At 47.4% G+C, this 20894-nt stretch overlaps 1 protein-coding gene across 1 annotated transcript in view; it reads right to left on the minus strand.

The window, feature by feature from the left end:
• Window positions 1-462: 462 nt before the first annotated feature.
• Window positions 463-20894, minus strand: part of LOC144146449 (transmembrane protease serine 9-like) — a 44131-nt gene continuing 23699 nt past the window's right edge. The window contains exons 7-11 of the mRNA XM_077678404.1: window positions 20195-20488; window positions 15787-15919; window positions 14560-14701; window positions 2893-3035; window positions 463-741 (exon numbers count right to left, since the gene is read on the minus strand). Of these exons, the coding sequence (XP_077534530.1) occupies window positions 490-741; window positions 2893-3035; window positions 14560-14701; window positions 15787-15919; window positions 20195-20488 (964 nt within the window). The 3' untranslated portion in view covers window positions 463-489. The remainder of the gene's footprint in view (window positions 742-2892; window positions 3036-14559; window positions 14702-15786; window positions 15920-20194; window positions 20489-20894) is intronic.

Genomic DNA, 20894 nt, shown 5'->3' on the forward strand with positions numbered 1-20894 from the left:
TTCAGCTGCACGGTTTGCAGGTCACGTGAGCAGGACACGTTATATATATATAGTCACGTTTGTACATTACGAACAGCCACCTTTCGGATTTCAAAAAGTTCAGTGCCAAAATAAAATTATTTGCGCAAATTTGTTGCTGAATTTCTGGTGGTTACCTCACTATATATAACGCCGGCTTTTATATGAGCTAGACGACATATACTCGACAAAAGTCGGTGGTCCGTCACTTTAAGAAAACTGATGTTATCAATAGGCTATGCGTGCAGCATTTCACACCGCAGTGCTGTCCAGTTGGTCCGCTGCGGACACACACAGCACGGTGCACTCTGAAAGAAAGCGGAAAAGGAAGCTTTATTTTTATGCCGCGTCCGAAGTGATGATTGGCATCTTGATACAGTAACAGAAACTTGTCCAGCCCCGGTGTCTGCTTCTGATATGCGTTAGTTATACAAACAATAAGAGTTGTTCAGCTGAAAAGGCATTTCTGTTTTATTTGCCAAGGCCTAACTGCTCCAGAACCGCGCTTAGCTTGTTCTTAGGCTTAGGCTTGCAGAAGTCTTCCATGTCGCCTTCGGCGTCTCGGCGCCTGTACTCGTTCACCCAGCGCACAAAGCGTGACACGCGCGTGAACCGCATCGGTGCGGTGACCGTGCCGCATTTTCTGGGGCCTCCCGAGAGCACGCCCTCCAGGATCCACGTACCGTTGTCGTTTCGTCGCACCATGGGGCCACCACTGTCACCCTGCGCAGCCAGAAGCAACGTTTTATTGACAAACTTGTAATGAGGACTGGGTTTCGCGCTTGTGAAACCGGTGGCTTTTAACGTGCCAGTGACCCTCAGAGATAGCGAGGTCGAGATGCTCGCGAACGCGCAGAGGAACTGAGAGAAGAGGGGCTGTGATGGGTTAGCACCTTCTTGTTATAACATTCATATTATTTAAATTTTGTACCACAGACGTTTTCTGCATATTAGTCTTTCTTATGGAGAATTAAACGAGTTATTAGTTTGCGCATCGTCTTGTCTTTGGGTTGTTCCTTTTCTGTTTAGGCCCTAAGTCAGCGCGTATGAGCAGTATGTAAAACTAACTAGCCTTGATGCCAATAATCGTTTCCACTGAGGTTTAGACGCAACCATTGCGGTTCTTGACTCGGTGAGTCAGGGAGTGACTGAGTGATTTATAGAAATAGAAAGTGGAAAAGAAGTGGACTGGGGATTTTTTGAACTCATTTGGGAGGTCGCCTGCATACAACCCAGTCAGGTGGAAGGGGAGATGGGTAATGAAAGCGGGTAAGCGAGAGGAGAAGATTTGGAATCTGCCGAGCTAAAATTTGTTCGCTATATTTACTTCTAGTTCGTGGTGTTTTAAAACTATCTAAAATTATAATGACATTCAGTATCGACATACATTGATAAGAATGAACCACGGTCGCTTTTCATTTGTGAGTACGCAATTTCAGGCAGTCGCAATTTTACAGGTTATAAATTGGAAGGGCCCGAAGCTGTCTGAAATAAGGAGACGTATGCTCATACCTAGCCAGGTTTGAGAACAAGAAAGTCTGTCGTGAAGCATATTGTAAAGCAGCCCTCTCTCCCGTATGCGGTTCGCCACTGGGTCGCTATAAACTTAGCTATCATTTCACAGAAGAAGAAAAACGGGACCTGGGGCCCAATTGTCTAAAACAATGGCCGTCACTTTGAAACGAAGCGCTATCGGCATGCGAATGAATGTGTTCGTCGCTTCGGGAGTGGCGTGAAGGGGCGGGAAGCTGTAGAAAGATGATTCCTGGCTGAAAACGACGCTTACTGCGCGCGTAGTTTCGCGCGACGTTCTGGGCCCTGCACGAGGTGGTTCTCCTCGGGACCTCCCTTGTGACTTCACGGGACCTCCCTTGTGACTCCCTTGTGACTTCACGCAACTCCCAAACGAAAGAATTCTTGCATTTGTATGTCGATACAGCGTGGTTTCAAGGTGACGGTCGGTTTTGAGAATAGGGCTCGTGATGCCCGCTTTCTGCATATTCTCAAAATATTTCAGGCAAGAAGCATGACACAACCAACACTGTGAGAGTGAAAATCAGCGAAGAGGAGGTGAGGCAAAAGTTTGAACCAAGGTACGAACTCTTGACGGAAGTCGAGCTGCGACTAGCCGTTCTTCGGCGACATTCAATGTCGGTTGGTGGCGTGGAATTGGTTGAGAACGAGCAGGGGGCGTTGCAGACCTATCCGTTTGTGGTGGAAAATCAGGGCGCGGCACCTTTAAAAAGGTGTTCTGACGTCACGCTAACTTGGACATTTTCGACGCCCCGCGCACTTGATTCTACGATGCCCGCAGCTTACTCATTGCGACGAGATAAGAGAAGTTCTGATTGGAAAACAAAAGCTTGCGGAGCAGACGAACTGTGCAGCCAAATGAAAGCAAGCACACAAAAACAAACAAGCAAGCGCGTCAATGCCTGACAACATATGGCACTCCACGCGCGCTTATTCCCAAAACTTCGGAGTAAAGTTTTGCACACCGAAATTTGTTGATCGACACAACAATGCACGGTAACCCAGCCGTTAACAGCTTTGGTTTAAAAAACTACCGGAGGTCGTGTTAAAAAACTCCGGACGTTATCTCCACCTTCCATTCCAATGAACGTTTGCTGACAACAACAGGCATCATCCCCAAAGTCAGGAATGGGGGGCTTCTAACAAGCGCTCATCAATGTCTAACCCGTACTTCAACGGCAATGAAATGTTGCCTATGCGATCTTAGATCTCTTCTTGGTCTCCTCTACAAGCGTATTCTGGATTAACTGGAATAAACGCTCCCATAATCACGCTGATTCAGGCCCGGTATAGCTGAACTGCAACTGTGGGTTTAAAAAAACGCGTCTTATAAGAGCTTACGTGACACGTAGAGCCGTCGGAGTGTTCTGTGCAGATGGAGGTGTCCAGAATATTGAAGGTGACCCGCTTCTGGCACTCCTCGTTGCTAAGTGTCGTCATCCTGAGCTGCTTCAGTACTTCAGCCAGAACATCTTCTTCGTCCCCTGGGCATAAACCATAACTCTTAAGAGAAACTAGCATAAGTGAGGTGCAGTGTATTTAGGCTGATTTCCGAAAATTGTCGAACGCGTTTAAGCAACAAAAATGCTTTTGCCTAGTCTGTTTTAGGGGAATACAGCCTAGAACATATTTAAAATAAATTTTGAAGTGTGCGAAACGCAACCGAGCAGCCAGCAGAGGACCACGCGCAATTGTAAATAAACAACATCCAAACACGTCACGAGTTTGTGTTTGCCGCTTCCGCACTACCGGCGTTTTCCGCCGGCTCGCCCGGCTCGCCGCTCCAATCGGAGGGCCGGAGGGCGGAGCTTCTTCTCTCGAGAACGAACGACCCGATCGTTGGCGGCGGAGGCGCCGTGATTTCGTCAGCTAATCGGGCAGCTGGCCGCGACCAAAGTTCTACAGCGATTCCAGGCACTCTGTTTCTATTACTGTTTATTACCATTGGATGCGAAAACGCGCCGGAGGCACGAAAAGCTCACTGAGCTAGCCGCACGGTCGCTGTGCAGGCGGCGGCCACGGCCGCGAAGTGGCCCAGGCCGGCGCAGGTAGCTCGAGTGATAACTTGTTACCGCTGCACGAAATTGTCCCCAAGTCCCGACCATGGTGGCTTACATGAGAAAGGAGTTAATGATGCGATGGCGGGTTGCATTAAAAATTGTCATCTGCACCGCTTACGAGAGCGGCACTCGAATATCCGCCGCAGTGCTGAGCCGAACACATCTGTAGGCGGACCTGTAGGCAGACCGGCCGGCTGCTCCCAGCGCGCGTCTTGCCACCCACCGTCTCGATCGTCGCGCGTCGTTCGTTAGCCGCGAGCGGTAGCATTTGCACTCGCAGCGCCTGCGTCACATCCACGGTCGCTTTTTAATTAAGCGCCTCACGAGATCAGTACGTGGGTGCATTCGCAGAAACTGCCGTCGATGCGGATTCGACAGTGCTACGGCGGCTCTTCTCTGTGATATCCCTCCGACGGTCACGTGGTCAGCTTTGTTCACACAAAATCCACAAAATCCATCGTTTCGCGGCACTCGCTGAAACCGAAACTGCGACTGGCCGCATTGAAAATGCCTCTAATTAAACAACCGTCGCACCCTGAAGCAAATGAGGTTTCTACAGGTTATAAGTAGGTCACTAGCTACTTATCGCAACAAAAAAAACAACATGCAAAATTTTTGTGTCAGTGCCCCTTTTGGCCCGCTAAAAGCCGTTGCGGGAAACGACAACTTTAAACACTCTATTACTCTTTTTCTCTCTATCTCTACCTATACATTGATGTGCTTTCCTTATTTTTAATGAGCGTGTTTGTGAGGCCTTTTTGCTTGCATTTTCGTTAAATCCTGGTGCACTATTTTACCATTTTAAGCAACCCGTCCGGTATTGGGCAGGGCTGGCCCTTTCAGGCCACCTAAAAAATGCGCTCTATTTCTCCTTTCCCGGGACAATGTGCACAATCACGTTAGGATTTCATTCTATTCCACAATTATTACGCACTTGTTTCCTTTACTTGATTGCTATGGGATGCGTGGTCCCCAGCAACGAAAGGCCAATGTTTTCACAATTTTAACAGCGATGCTGTTTAAGCTGCTGGTTGGGCCGGCAAACGTGCCCAGAAAAACCTGGTCGTGCGTTGACGTCATCATGTGCACCGGCACCCCAGCTTTAGCGTGGCTTTGCCTCGCTACGCAGGTTCCGGATTCGTGTCGCCACCTGTCGGAGGTGCAATGCAACTGGTACAACCACGGCTTTTGAAACGGTTCACAGGCATGCCTGCTCTATTGCTTGTTGCAGCGATTGGTTCAGTTTCTGTCAACGAAAGACTTAATGCCCACACAAAACAAGCCAATAGGCGTAAATGCTATAACGTTAAGCAACATCTCATTTAGCGTACCACACGCCAGTCCACACAAGCCTAACGGTGCCAACTACACCGGTTTGAGCAACCGCTCGTCTAGCTGCGCCCTTCGCTACTCTTGGAGCTTCACCGCAAAGCCGGTGGGCACGCGTACATTGTATATACCTACATTATGGGGGACTAACGAAGACACCACGCTGAAAACTTGACAGTCTCAACGCATAAATCACCAGAAAACTTGACCGAGTCTGTAAGCATAACCACGCACAAAGTTAGCTGAACCAAGAATAAGCTAGATGAGGCCTCCAGCTTCGCTGTTTGCACAGTCTTCGTTCCACTAGTGCGAAGCTGCCCTTAATTTTTTTTAAGTAGCCTGCCCACATTGATTCTATCTGTTTGTTTACCGTTGACAGCGCAGGTATGTATGAAAACTGCTAACATTGATGTTTTTTAAATCTCGCTATCTCATAACATATCAAATTCGGAGCCTGTGGATGTTTTGCGCCTAAAATTGGCTTGGGCTATGAGGCGCGCCGTAATGGAGGACTCCGAATTGAATTTGGCCATCTCAGAATTTTGAACATGGGCCCATTTTATATGTCACGCCACATATTACAAGCACTGGATGTCGATCTTTGGGACACGCAGGCACGCTTTGTGTGTCCCCATGTGGATATGTCAATTTGCGCGGGTTAGCGTTTTTTGCACACAAATACGTGCCTAGACTTGTATCGGATATTATAAGCTATTCCTTATCTTGAACAATCTAAAATTTTCTTCCGAAATACCGAGTACATTGTACCGAAATTATCTTAAATAGAAGCCCCACTCTGTATCATAACAGGATCATTTTTCGAAACCTGTTTTAACGGGGCAAGGCGGTCTCTCCTGTGGAGAGCTTATTTCGGGCATTCTTATCACCACTTCATTAATGACCTAGCTTGCTTTGGAAAATGCAACTGCATTAAACATCTTGACGAAGCAGCCCTCAAAAATTATTGCGCTTGGCCAAATTATTACCAGATCGGCTTGGGCACACCCGACCAATTGTTTTCGACAATTCAACAACACCCGAACAAAAGGTGCAATTCTTTTAACTCTGCTATTCTAGACGTGCTTCTGCACATATGCAGTGATCGTTCTACTGTTATTTTTTGCCTTCTCGCAAACTATTTTTCCCGCACGAATAATGGTCAACTGCATTCTTGGTCGGGGCGCCACTGTGCTCAACGCTTTTCTGTTTTTGTTTTAACAGTTCCTCGTGCTGTGTGCCCCTCTTGGTTTCATGTTACGGTACGAGCTTTACGCCGTTACATCGCTACCAACAACTTGCATCTTTTTTAATTACTTATTCCATTTGTCACTCAACTAAACAAGAAGATCTCGGTTGGGGCGCGTGCAACTCAGCCCACGGCGGGCGCAAACCTTGAAAGCCCTTTTCATGACCCAACCCTTGCCCACTTGAGCGTATGGACGTGGTTCGAAAAGCTGGCAAAGAGACGATGACATATCCTCTTACAGACTTTGGAAATGAAAGGAAGTGATTTGCAACCTTGCGGCATTAATTGTTGCATGGTTGACATCTCGCGCGTTATCCACTCTAACATAACAATTTTTTTTCGGAACCGTAAATATTCCAGCATTCCCAGCGGCGCTTGAGATACCTACTTCAAAAACTGCTTAACTAATTTCTGTGCGTACAGATCGCCATTTGATGTACCGATACATCACAATACACGGCAACACCGCTCGTGTCGACCACTCGCAAGCTGCAGTTTGAACATTTGTGATTGAATACGGAACGAGCCATTGTAATCATGATACCCTAGGGTAAACAGGCTAGTACCCGTCTTGTCATGCCATATTTGGAGCAAAGTGTACGGTAGATGAATAACATAACATAACAAAACTTTATTACAGAAGGTGGACGCGTAGGTCAGCATGGGGAAGAAAGGAAGGTTGGGGGGGGGAGAGAGTTTAAAGGTTACAATCGGCGGTCGACGCCTCAGGAGCGCGCGAACTCCCACAGAGAAAGCAGCGTCTGCTGTGCAGTGGCGCGTGGCAGCGGGGTTGTGCGCCGCGGGGCTATCTAATGGGCTGGGGGGCGGGGTCTGGTTGGAACCAAATTCCTCAACGACTGCTTGGACGTGGTACATGAAAAAAAAAAGTGGCTTCTCAAGCTCGCCTGAGCACGGCTTTTTCGCCTTTAATTTAAGGACAAGTACTAGAATCCTATCAGGAGGTGGCAACCAAGTTTTTGCTGGAAACTGATCATAGCTAACTGAATGCTTCGTCAGTACGACAGTGTGTAGCCTCTCTTTTTTAAATTGTAGAAACAGTAATATGGTTATCCCTTCTCTATTCATTTCTCACTGCGGCTACGCAAGAATGATAAAGGATAAGGCATCAGGCCGCGAGGTTGTTTCGCAAGCAATCCAATGCACCATTTTGGAGTCCTCTTTACAAAAAACAGACTTCTGAAGTAACTCTAACAGTGTGAAATAATAACACTTAATTGCGGTCATGCTCAAATATGAACAGCTTTATAATGGCCCCGCGCAGTCTGTTGTAAATTTTAGGACACCGATCTGCAGGGATGAAACACTGTGAAGTTAATAAAGAAATATACAGCACTTATTACAGACAGCTAAATTGCGGGAAACCTTTGTGCATACAGGCGATGTTATCATTATAATCGTAAAAGCAAGGCTCAATCCCCGCAGAAACAAAAAAAAAGTAAGCACTTGAGGTGGCAGAGTTTACACGGAACCGGCCCATAGCTCATTGCCTGCTTCGTTGCTCTAAATGAGTGCCAACCAACCCAACGGAAACAACAAGGACACTGACCCCGCAAAGTTCACAGCGCGCATGTTGCGATAAGGCTCGTAGCTGCTGGTAATCATGTGCTTCTTTGGGATTTCAAGGCAAAAGGTGCGTGGTAGTATACCGGTGTGATCTACGTAATGAACCACTTTCGCTTTGCATTACAGACAACGCCGTACGCTTCTACGATCACCTCCAAGGCGAACAGGCGCGCCTCCCGCTGGGACTCGAAGAGAACGAAATTACCCTGAACAAGAAGGACAGCGAATTTGCGCTTATATATAGTGGTGTCGCGTTTTCCTGATTTAGGAAAGAATGCACAAGTGCGAAAACCATTTAGCTTGGTGTTTTGTTTTCTTTTTTTGGGGAGATGGGGTAGTTTTTCACAAAGCTACATTTTAACCCCCCCCCCCCCCCCCGTCCAAACTACAAAATCTGTTTTTGTAAGTTTGAAATTGTCATTTTTTTTTACCTAGGTTTCATACCGCGGATGTATTGAAGGGACCCGGCAAACTCTTTTTGCAATCTCAAACGCCCGCGACCCTAGTAAACAAAATCCAGTACTTCGATTAGGGTCCCAAAGTACCTCAGCCGAAAATTAAGGCTTTATGCACATCAGATGACTTAGAAACTTGCTCAAAAGATTTTTAAATGCAGAGCATTTCAGTAACTGACGATGTCACCCGCGTTGACGTCCGTAGTCGTAGTCCGCACCCCTCCCCCTACACTATATAAAAAAATACTATCCGGCGCGTGGTTTCGATCCCTCGACCCTGCGGGCGGAACGCAATGTACATGGTGCTCTACCCACTGCGCCACAAAGCCGACACAGAATGGAGGCTACGAACGCGCCTTATATCCTTGACTCATTCAAACTACGTCAAGAAGCTGCTGATACAACGCATTCACTACCACCAACTCCCCAAACAGTAAACGTTAACGCAATACACCCACCCCCTATGCCACGCATTTACTCGAGTCCCCCTCGCGGGGAGATGGGCCCTTTTTCTCTCTTTCCCGCTATTGGCTTTCTTCGCCCGCCGGAATTACGTAATTATGGCGGTGTAGTGGGTATTGACCGGCCTTCTTTCAGTGACAGCAATGAACGCAGTCGGCGGCGGCCACTTTAGAAAGAAATGCTCAAAAGCTAAGCAGAAACCGAAGGCATATCTCTCGCGGCAAGGAAATCTGGCCGTGATGCTTGAGGCTGACGATAACTATAGATTTCGCAGGGCTTCCAAACGCGAAGGAAAGTGTGAAAGCGTTCGTCGAAAGTGCTGACCGAGTTTCTTTATTTACAGACAATAATCGTGCAGCCCGACACCGTTCATAGTAGCATGACGTAACTTATCTCCCTACCGTACCATTAGGTAATAATTAAAGCAATGTTAACACAGGGGTATTTCGTTCATATTGCGGGCATCACAGTAGTTTCGCGACTTATTATACGCTCAAGTTCTTGAGTGCTCCGCAAAATTACTTTATTTGGTTAATGTCCAAACGTACCCCTTTACTTTTGGCCAAAATCAACATTAGAAGTTCTTTTTACCCGTTTCCGCATTGTGGACACCTATCGAATATATCTAGCTGGGAAACAGCTGTGGATAATTGATAACGCAAGCGAGTTGTATAGTTCTAAGAAAGTTATTTTACTCCGTTGTTGCTTGAGGTGCAAACTTGCTGCATCCGAATGGGCACCACTCATTAGCGCAGCGTACAGGGTGCATACAATCGGCAACAAACTTCATATGTACAAGCGTAAAAGCCGTACTACCCGCGTTACTCCCGGACAGAAATGATTTACAGTAGCGGCCTTCTTTTTCGGACTCCAGAAATTCGGACTTGCTGGATATTCAGGACATTTCCGAGGAACCGTCATTTGTGCCTTTGAAGATTGTATATGAACAACGGCTATTTCAGACAAAATAAAGCCAAAAGTTCATTTTTCCGAACTAACTTTTCGGCGACAGAGCCACGGTGCTACTCCAGGACGATTTCCTTTTGAATCCTAAGCCACCTGACAAGCTTTAGATTGGACGGGGTTGCCTTGACTCCCGCCGGGGTAACAAACTTTGACCTTGGAGAAGATAATTTTGCATGTAGTAAGCACTCTCTGTACCCCGAAACGGGTCATCCACGCCGCAGTTCTTTTTTCTAGGCACCACTTATTTTTAGGCATCAAGTGATTTTAACTATAGGCAACATCATCATCTGGTATGTCCTGTGTTGCGCATCGCACACGTTCTCTCTTACTTGATCGGTAGCCATTGTTCCATGTGGTTCACCCCGTAGCCTGTACACTGTCCAGTGTTTACGAAGAAAACGTGACGCATGCAGAGATGCGGCCAGACGTTCTAACACGAAGGATGAATTTAAGGCGAGGAACCATTGCCGACTTCTTCAGTCCTGTTTGAACAAACTTTGAATCGTTTTTGCCACTCGCGGATTTTTCGGACGGCTCTTTTATTCTGTCTATTTTTCTTCCCCCTCCAGGTTATAAAAATCGGTCGGCTATTGTAGGTTCATCTGATATAACGAAAGCGATAGAGTGCAGCCCCTCCGATGGCAAGTTTAATTCATCGCCCCCCGGCGGCTTGAATCGTATGAAGGCGGCAAACAATTTAGGCGTCTAGGGGAGAGCGACTTAATATTTATAATGCAATAGCATTCACCCATTTCGCTGTCAGCAGCAGTGATAGGTCGGACAAACCATTCTTCCGCGGCCATCTCCTCTCGAGACTGCTGAAATAAAGTTTAGCAATTATTTTCGGCTAAGTTGTACACGAAACCAACATTTCTAGCCAAAACGTCGGCTAGGAAGAAAACGTTTTATATTTTGGTAAGGTTGAAAACTGGGCGAGTATGTTTAACATTACTCAGACTACAGCGCAGAAAAAACTACGCAGGAGGAATACGTATGTCCTTATCTTGCCCTTGTGTGCGTTTCCCTGCTCTGTACACTGAGTTGTTTTGTACTTTAACCTTAACTGAAAGTTTGCCCTTCGTTGCATAATAACAAAAACGCTGCGACGAGAGAGAATACGCCTCGTATTGATTGATTATAAGATTTAACGCCCTGGCGCTACCCAGGCGATGAGGCAAGCCATATTGGGAGGCTCAGGATTAATTTTGACCACCTGGGGTTCTTCAACGTGCGCCCAAATCTCGAACACACGGGTGTTTTTGCTTTTCGCCTCCATCACAAAAACGGGAGCCGCGGCCGGGAATCATCCGCGTCCTTGTGCGCAACAGCACAACGCCATAGCCACTGAGCCACCGCGGCGGTTTACCCGCCGCGTTGGCTCAGTGGCTAAGTGCTGCTGATGGGGCTGTTCTGCTGAGTGCAAGGACGCGGGTTCAATCCCGGCAGCGGTGGCTGCTTTGCTGGTGGAGCGAAAAACAAAACGCCCGTGTGTACGAGATTTGGGCGCACGTTGAGGATCCCCAGAGGTCAAAATTAATCCGGAGCCCTCCACTGCGGCGCGCCTCATCGCCCAGATGTAGCTCGCTTCCCCGTGATAACCATAAAATTCCAAATTTGAATGAGTGTGTCCAGATGGGTGTTCAGAAGTGGCGTCTCCAAGCAGTCTTCCTCTGTTTAAAGGGTCCGTAGAGGTGTGTCCGAGAGAGAGAGAGAGAGAAACACTTTTATTGAGTCTTGTGGTTTAGCAATGCGTGGTGGCCACCGGTTGGAGTCTAGCGGCGACGGTGGCAGCTCTTGTGACCAAGAGTGTTTGCACGTCCAGGTACGAGCTGCCCAGCGCACGCTCCCACTGCTCATCACTATTTACATACTGGAAGGGGTCTTGGGGGCATGCCCATATGGAGTGGACAAGTGTGGCGGGGCGCCACAGAGGAGGCAGTTCGGTGATGGATACTGAGCGGGGTAGATGCGATCCAGTACTGCCCGACAAGCGAGGGTATTCGTTTGCAAAAGTCGCGAGTGGCGTTCCTGATAGTCGGTGAGCCCTGTATGAGCGGGGGGATAATGGCGGCGGGCGAGGCGGTAATGCACGACGATGTCGTGATAGGTGATAAGTCGGTCCCTCGCGGATCGGGCACCCTGGTAGGGGGTGAGGCTAGCCCCGGCACGGATAGTGAGCCCTCGTGCCGCATTGTGGGCCGCCTCGTTCCCTCCCAGACCAGTGTGCGCCGGGGTCCAAATGAGTTCGACCGGAGAGGTCGGGGGATTTTTGGAGAGGATTTTGGATGCCACGAGGGAAATTGACCCACGGGCGAAATTTTGGATGGCCGTTTTCAAATCTGTGATTATAATTGTTGGAGTAGGCCGGGTCGTTAACGCAACTGCTATTGCATCCTCCTCCGCCACCGCTGGGGAGGTGGTACGCACGGTAAGAGAGGTAACAGGGGGGCTATCCGGGCTGTGGATGGCTGCGAGGGCATAGCCTCCGTGATGGCGGTATTCTGCCGCGTCGACATACATGATGTCTGGTCGTATGGGCAATATCTTCGCCAGTGCTCGCGCTCGCTCCTCCCTGCGAGCCCTATGGTACTCGGGGTGCATGTTCCGTGGAAGGCGACGAACGCGGAGACAGGCATGGGTGGTTCTTGGGGTGGGGACCTTCGGGTCGTAGATCTCTGATGCGCGGATACCCAAACGTTTTAGAATGTGCTCACCAGTGGATGTAGTGGAAAGTCGGCAGAGTTGGTTGATGTGATGGGCTTCAATCAGCTCCTGAGCCGTATTGTGGAGGCCTAGGCGTTCAAGTCTGGCAGTGGGTGCATTCTGGGGAATATGCAGTGCTGCCCTGTATGCCTTTCTAATTAGATTATTAACTTTCCCCAGATCCGCATTGGTGACGCGAAGGTAGTGTAGGGAATAAGTTATCCGGCTGATGACAAACGCCTGTACGAGCCGTAGCCTCTCCTGTTCTTTGAGCCCATGATTTTGAACGGAAATTCGTTTCAGGAGTCCAATCGTTTGATTTACATGGGAGCTTAATTTTGAGATGTATTGTGTGTTTCCTCGGTTTCGTTGTATTACCAGCCCTAGCACTTTAAGGGCAGGCACCTGTGGGATCAGGTGATTATCTATGAAAACTGCGATGTTTGGGGGCTTCGCGATCCGAATTTAGATGGTAGAAGGAGCAGTTCAGATTTGGCGGGTGAGCACGCAAGGCCTGCCAGCAAAGCTTCTTCGGCAACTGCTTGGGCCCCTTGCTACAAGGTGTCCTCGATTTGTGCGTCATTACCGCTTGTTACCCATTACGTTATATCGTCCGCATAGAGACTGTAGTGAAGGTGGGGTATTACTTCTAGGCGTTTGGGAATATTAAGAATGGCCATATTAAAGAGTGGGGGTGATAATACAGCCCTTTGCGGGGTACCAATGGAGGGAAGAGTGAGAATTTTCGATTTGAGATCTGCTACTTGGAGAAACGCCGTGCGCGCCGTGAGAAACGCACGCACGTAGTTGTAAGTGCGTTCCCCAGGGGCCATCGATTCTAGACCGCGCATGATGGCGGCGTGCGAGACCCCATCGAAGGCTTTTGTAAGGTCCAGAGCCAATATTGCTGCTGTGTCGCGCTTGGTAGTAGGTGTTATTACGTCTCGAGATAATTGGAGCAGGACGTCCTGGGTGGATGACCCGGGCCTAAAGCCAATCATTGAATGCGGAAGAGTATCAGTAGATGTAAGGTGGAGCGTGAGGCGAGAGAGGATGATGTGCCCCATGACTTTACCAATGCATGAGGTGAGTGAGATGGGTCTGAGGTGATCGATGGTAAGAGGCTTCCCTGGTTTCGGAAAGAGGGTGATCTGGGCGTGCCTTCATGCCTGGGGGAGATAACCGAGCTTCCAAAAGTGGTTAAAATAATCTGTAAGAGCCGATATTGAGGAGTCGTCCAGGTTATGGAGCATCTTATTGGTTATTCCATCCGGCCCCGGGGCTGACCCGGGGCGGAGAGCAAGGAGGGCGCTGCGTACCTCTGCTTCTGTAATATCTGCATCAAGATCAGTATTGGATGGTCATTTATATAGTGGGAGCTGTTGGGTGTCACCAGTGGGCATATAAGGGAGCAAACTTTGTCTAGTAGTTCTTCATTGGTACCCGGGAAATTTTGTGTGACCATTGTAAGCCGATGGGTCTGCTCGGTCTTCGCACGAGAGGGGTCTAATAGATGCCTGAGGAGGTACCAAGTGCTTTTCATTCCGAGGATTCCCTTCATTTTATTGCAGATTTCATGCCACTTATCTTGGGCAAGCTGGGCGGAGTACTGCTCAATTTCAGCGTTGAGGCGAGATAGTTTCGAGCGCAGTTTTCTGTTGTGCTTCTGTTTGCGCCATCTACGTTGTATACTGCGTTATGCAGCCCACAAATGCTGTAGGTGGGAATCAAGCACATCTGAAGAAATTTCCGGATCCAGCGCGATACTTGTGTGCCTCGCATCTTTAAGAATTTGTTCAGCCCAATTGTCTAATCCAGAAGTGCTAATTTCGGGGGTATCGAGAGTTTGGCGTACTTGCCGGAAGTCGTCCCAATTCGGTAAAAAGGCCTGCCGAGGGCGGCGGCGCACGAAACTGGCTACTGTCACGTCCGTTTAGAGGATGAAATGATCACTTCCTTATGTGTCAGGAGTGGATGCCCAACATGCGTGTTTGACGTGATAAGTGAGGGTGCGATCGGGTGATGAATCACGCTGCACGCTATTGCCTATCCTAGCTGGAATCAACGGGTCCGATTCTCTAGAAAGCCGATGTGCTTGAATCTGATCCCAGAGAAGTCTGCCCTTTCGAGTACAATGGCGGTATCCCCCGGCTGTATGTGGCGCATTAAAATCGCCTACTATGATAACATGGGGGTAACTCACTGTCCGTCCTTCCCCAGCCTGTTGCGTACACTTCGGTGTCTTCCAGCAAGGTGTCGTTGATCGAGTACTCAGGCAGGCAAACCGGCTGAATGAAGTCGCTGAATGGAACTTCTTCCTCGAGCTTCAGAATAGCGATGTCGTTCTGCAGAATAGGAAAGGGGGAAACACTCTGTGGGGACGTCCAAACTCCGTCATCAACATGAGATAGGCGAGCTCGTCTACTCTTGCGGAGGATAAAGGCGCAGTTCACCCTATTGTAGCCCGAATAAAATGTATTTCATGTCGGCTGCGCCGATTTCTGGTGAAATCACTAGGGGCATGCTCCTAATTAGTGGCCTATTTCCTGTACTTCAGTGGAATGTTAGACGCCATTTTCCTCGGTGTAAATAAGGACCTATACAGAGGCATTGAGGTAGGCGTATCTGTGTCGGCAGATAAAAGACTTCAATACCGACTCTCAATCTTTTCCAACCAGATTAACACTGAACTATGCCTAAAAGTAATTTCCAATGACTAAGACCTCCTCCCATTGGGAAAATTGTGAGTGCTTCAGTTCAAATGTCAGCACTGATATATTACGCTACCACTGTTGTTTGTCCCCTCTCTATCGTTTCCAGCACAAATGCACATTTGCAGAATGCGGACGCAATCACAGTGTTCGCCTCATGGACTTCAATAGGACGACATTTCTATTAGAGAATACAGCGGTCCCAGAAAATTATGATTCTGTATTCTTCGCGTCTAGGTGTTGTTTTTATCAGTATGATTATTCTAAAAGTAAGCTAAGACGGGAAACATGACCGGAACCAACGCTCATTTGTCAGATTTCCTTAAAAAAGGATTGCCGCGATAAATCGAGTTATTCGTTTCCAAACTGGCTGTACAAATTTGCGCTCCCGCCAATCCACCAAATGCACTGTCTTGAGAACCATATGAAGTAACTTTGGGGTGGAATCATCCTGATTCCATTAAATTCTTTTTATTTTAAATTTAAATTGTTTTAAATTCGTATCTTTAACGCCTTCAACCCTGGGACCTGCTACGGCGTTTTTATTCACTCAGATATCATGTACACTTTCTGGGAATAAAATTCATTTCGAATAAAAACTTCAATTCATTCGCTCCGCTTTTTAGTCTAAATTGCAGCATATCCGTTAGTTTTAATCAAATGCGTGTGTATCAAATATGATGCGCGAGGTTTTCTTTTCCCACATGCGGCTCACGTACGTTTGTCTTGAACGATGCGCGGTGCTCGCACACGTGCTCCACCCCCACGTCCACTTCAGTCGGGTCTTCAGTCTCCCTTCGGTGCGAGCCCAGGTGTACTCGAACCATTGACATCACCAAGGGTGGGAAGTACCTATCATCAAGCGTCAAGACCAATAAGACAAAAAGCCGAAATCGCGCGAACAGTAAACCATTGCGGCGTTACGTTTCCAACGCCAAGTCGATAGATCCACAGCTCACATGAACGTATGAACAGAACGTCAAGGGTACTGCTGCTCATTTCACGAAACCCATTCCCCAAGTTTACACCTACGGTCCTACAAATTCTTTAGCGTTCCTACAAATCTTTTAGATCCGCTGTCTGAATGCGACGCAGATCTTTTGGAAGCAGTTTCAATATGAAGCACTTGTTACAGCGATCATATACATATATGTCCCTTAAAGTGGCAATGAAAACAAGATACAACTTTGTTTTTGCCCCGAAGTAAAACAAAACAACTTTGTTTCCATTCAAGTCCCGAAAGATAATTTTTTTACCAGATACCGCTAAAAATATTTAAAAACTCGAATTCATTTTTTCGATGAGGCAATATGCGAACGAGAGACGCGATAGAGGACTGCACTAAAAACATACACATGTCTGAACTGCGGATTAGCATTAAAGTGATACGACCAGATGGAAGTGAAGGCCCCGTTACAATAGCCAGACCAGTCAGGTTTCCTTGCGGTGACTTTGGTCGACATAAACCCATCACACAAACAACATTCTGTCATCGTACACACATCGCCGGAAGTCGTCAAGATGTTGTCGGAAGGTTGCGGGGGAGTGGGCGCTGCTTTGTCTTTTCTTCATTGTCTCGGTTATTTAGCAGCCTTATTGGCACACCAAACCAGTATATACTATTTATCACACCTTCAATCCACCTGTTCGAGCACGAAGCGTAGATTTTATGGCTGGCTGGGCTGTAGTACGTATTTCAGTGGTAATATACATAGGCAAACGGGGCCTGGGGTGCCCACTTCAAATGCCTCCATTTGCGGTAGCAAACTCCTGTGATAGACAACTAAATAATTGAGGTAACGAACAAAAGAAACATGGTAACGTATTAGTTGGTTAGGTTAGTTGGTTTAAATGGTAACGTATTAGTTGGTTAGGGAGGCTTCGACAACAATACTTAATGCCTGTCGAACAATGCATTTACAAAGAAATGTGCTGCTATAATAGGTTTCATGAGAATGTAGTTGGGACTTTCGCCTCCACTTTCCTCGCCGCACAGTAACTGCTTAAGCTCACTAACTTCTAAATGACTCAATAAGTCGGATCTCACCCCTATTTCTAAATTAAGTCGCAGAATCATTCGAGTAGCGTTCTTCACGACCGCAATGATTGTGTATTGCTTCGCCCACTTATTACAGTACCGTTTTGTACAGCATAGAATCTTCAAACTGTGAAGTGGCCCCGGTGAGCAGGGCACGATAATCTTTCCGTAAAGTTATTGTTCGTTAATGAGGATGTTGATACCCCTGCGTTAAAAGTTGGAATGTTTAAATTGGGCTTTGGTCGCCGAAGCTATGCCTATGCTACGAGGCGCGCCGTAATGGACGGCCACGGAACTGATTTAGACTACCTTAATATCAGAAATTGCAGCCAAAGCTAGGCACACCGGTTTGCCTGTTTTTGTCTCGATTAGAACGACGAAAGTCATGGGTGCGGTCGAACTCAGCTCGTCGGGCTCAGCAACACGACAACTCAGCAACTAAGCAAGTGCGTAGGGTGTATACGCATGTCCTCTACGTTAGGAGGGGTATGGTAATAACGATGAAAATTTTGTGCCGTATGCACGTTGGAAATAAGGCACGCCAAGTGCACTTCGTGCTTGGACCAGGGGGGCATACATCATATTCCACCACAAAACGTATGTCAGGCAACTAACACAGAGGGGCACGCTGCTTTATTTGTACTTGGACTAGATGTGATGTACTTCCCTGCGGAAAAAAAAGAGTATAAACGATGACACTCCACGGATTTTTGTTTAAGAGGAAAATGGTGTACTGCTAATTGTTTTCCGGTTTTTAAATTCATCACTATGAAGGACTGGCATCCATTCAATAGCTCGACTTATAAACAAGCCCAAGTATTTCTCATCTCACCACCAGAAAGATAGTATTGTGGCGCCAGGGCTTAGATGATCGTCGATGATCCTCGCAAAAAATGTACACAGAATGTACAAACGTAAAAGAAAGTACATACAACTATACTAACTTATTCGGCCACGTATACGCTAGCTACCTTGCAAATATCACCAAAAACGAAAGTGCCTCTGCAGTTGCAAGGCAATACTTAGATAACTGAGCTCCCTTCGAACACCTCCGTCGAAATATGTGCTAATTCAGATTTAAGATCACCTTGTTCACCTATAGGGCACCAGTGAAAAAGTAGTGCCCTACCCACCTCGCTGTTTGGCTCGAATTGCGCGCTTTAGTGCTCAAACGAGCGCAACTGCGTCTGTCACGTTGTTCTTCGCATTCTCCGACCAGTTCATCCCTGCATTTTTGCATATACTGTTTCCCTTTACTACATCTAGCTATATCTAGGGAGATGCCTGCGCATGCTGCAAGATGAATTTCACCACTTTATTGAACGTCCCCAGTCATTTGCCATGCGTTGCGGAAATAAAAATTCTTCCATTTTTCATGGTTAAGCCCCGGGTTCGGTTTTAACTTGTGACTCTGAGGAATTTTTAGGGGCAAAGCCCCTCAGGGGCTCGGGCGGTTGGCGTCTCATGTCGTCGTTGTAACCGTCGTCTCATGTAGTCACGGTATTAAACACCGAGACACTCATTTACGACTTACGCTAGAACGCTTCGTGCTTCAAAGACACGATATTTTTTAGTATACCTCTAGTTCCCAACGGTTTCGTCTCCGTTGGGGAGAACGCCGAGGCGCCAAGAATAAACTTATACACTGCATGCTTCGTCCCTCAACAGGTTTCATGTTAGTGGATATGGCCAGGGATTTTTTTTTTCTGTTTTCAGTTCATTCGCTGCAACAGACAAAAACTTCTTTTTTACCATGCCTATGAAAGACCATCCTTCTTTAATTAAAATCACTGGAGACCTCTTTGTATTTCCAGGAAAACAAAATGTATGCAGAACACAACCCGTTTTGCGCACCTCACCGAATGCCTAATTAAGGTATCAATTTCTAGCTGTTAGCAGACACCATATTTTACAGTGACTTACCCCTAAATTATTAACCGGTAAGAATGACGACGCATAGGCAGTGAAAGATGTATATAATCGGAGAAAAGTGCGAAAATTCGTCTTGCTCATCTCGCACACTCAATTTTTCAGCCATAAAAGCAAGATTCCAGTGGATATCAGGTATCTCTCGACTGTACAAAATGGCCGGCGTTACCATGCATTGATAAATTTTGCCCATCAAGAGTAGTGACTTTTCTCCCAACAAAATGCTTTCCGCCTTGCCCGTTGTCTCCAAAAATGACCCGCATATTTTAAAGTATGTGTCTGAGCCAATTGTTCATCGGACATTGATATTCAATATTCAAAGGGGCAACTGAGCTGAAACACAAGTGGGACATTTTCACTACGTTCCGATTGTGCTTCCTATTATGGAACTTGGCGTTTCTGTAATATTTCAACACAATTCCCCCCGAAACTTCGACAAGCAAGACGGCGCCAGTGCCTATATTAAACTATATTAGGACGTACACTTTTTTCTTCGGAAAAAATTAAAGGCGTCTTTTGCAATTTTGACCCACAAGTCCCTATTTAGCAAATCAATTCTCTAAAGCACTATGCGCAAGTATCTGTCATTTTTGGGCCACACAGAAAGCCTTCGAAAAAATGCTTTCACTCTATAAAAACGAAATGCAGGCATTTGGAAATGCTTTTGTAAATTTTGTTGCCACTGTTCCGGTGAATTCCCAAAGATGCACAAATTTTCAAAAATGAAAACGTTTTTTGCTGCCTTTGTTGAGAGTATCTCTTAAGGAATATTAATTTTCAATACACTCTCGTTCCTAGCTGTAACTTAAGGCCACTCTGAAGCTAAAAATTTTGTTACTAAGCCTCGCGCAAAATTCACTCGATAACGCGATTGCTTAAAAAAGTAGCAGGTACCCATCTCTAATCTCGGAACAAGGGGAACATGTTCTTCGCTGCCGCCGATCATTGGTGCTTACAATTAGTTGCCAGATATATTACTTTTCTTACGGGGAAATCATAGGGGGAAATATTTCATTTTCTTATCGCCTGTGGAAGCACTCTCTCTAGACTTGTACATGGTATCCGGACGACCTGAGGGCTAGTCGACCTACTTACACCAATCTCGTGCAGCGAGGCACACCCGCTCTTTGAAAAAGAACAGCATGCGAAACACTGCTCACCGAACGCAGTGAGATGCCGTGAGGACGTGGCGGCTGTCGATGAGCGCCCCACCACAGAAGTAGCGCTGGGGCAGAAACGGGGGCAGCAGGAGTCCGGCGTGCCATGGCCAGCTACCGGGCACTGCTTCTGTGCCGCCCAGAATCCGTTCTTCGGCATGCAGCACGGGTTCCACGACTGGTCTCCCGCACTGCGGGGCTGGTGGTGGCGTGGACCTGGCCTCTGCAGCTTCGAACAGACATGTTAACGCGACGGCGGCTACGATGGCGACGAGCCTCATAGTTGCACAACTGGCTCTTCAGAAAGGAGAAAATTGATTGGGCTTCTGTTGGTTTTAACCTCCGCGAGCGCGTGGCACGACCGCGCTCTTGCACGTACAACCGGTACGAAGGTTGGAACCGTATTGCACGTATCCTGACGCCCTTACCGCATTTGTCATTCGCTTCACGAGCTGACGTAGACGAATGTCCTGCTTACGGTGCGGATAACGAGCTCGCACGCGATTTGCCGGCTCTCGGGGAACCCAAAGATTACGCAGCATAGCGGGACAGCGCATGTCCGTCCACATGCACAATGCTTTACCGTGCTGATAAGGAACCTGACCGCTACTCGGATGCCGATTTAAATAGAATAGGTGTATAGTGCTTGTCTCGAACGTGACGTAGCAGAGATAAGAGGTTCGATTAAGGAGCTAAAACAATG

The sequence above is a fragment of the Haemaphysalis longicornis genome, unplaced genomic scaffold (genome assembly GCF_048455015.1).
Source record: "Haemaphysalis longicornis isolate Haplotype H1 unplaced genomic scaffold, Haemaphysalis longicornis Haplotype H1 scaffold_7, whole genome shotgun sequence".
NCBI lineage: Eukaryota > Metazoa > Arthropoda > Arachnida > Ixodida > Ixodidae > Haemaphysalis > Haemaphysalis longicornis.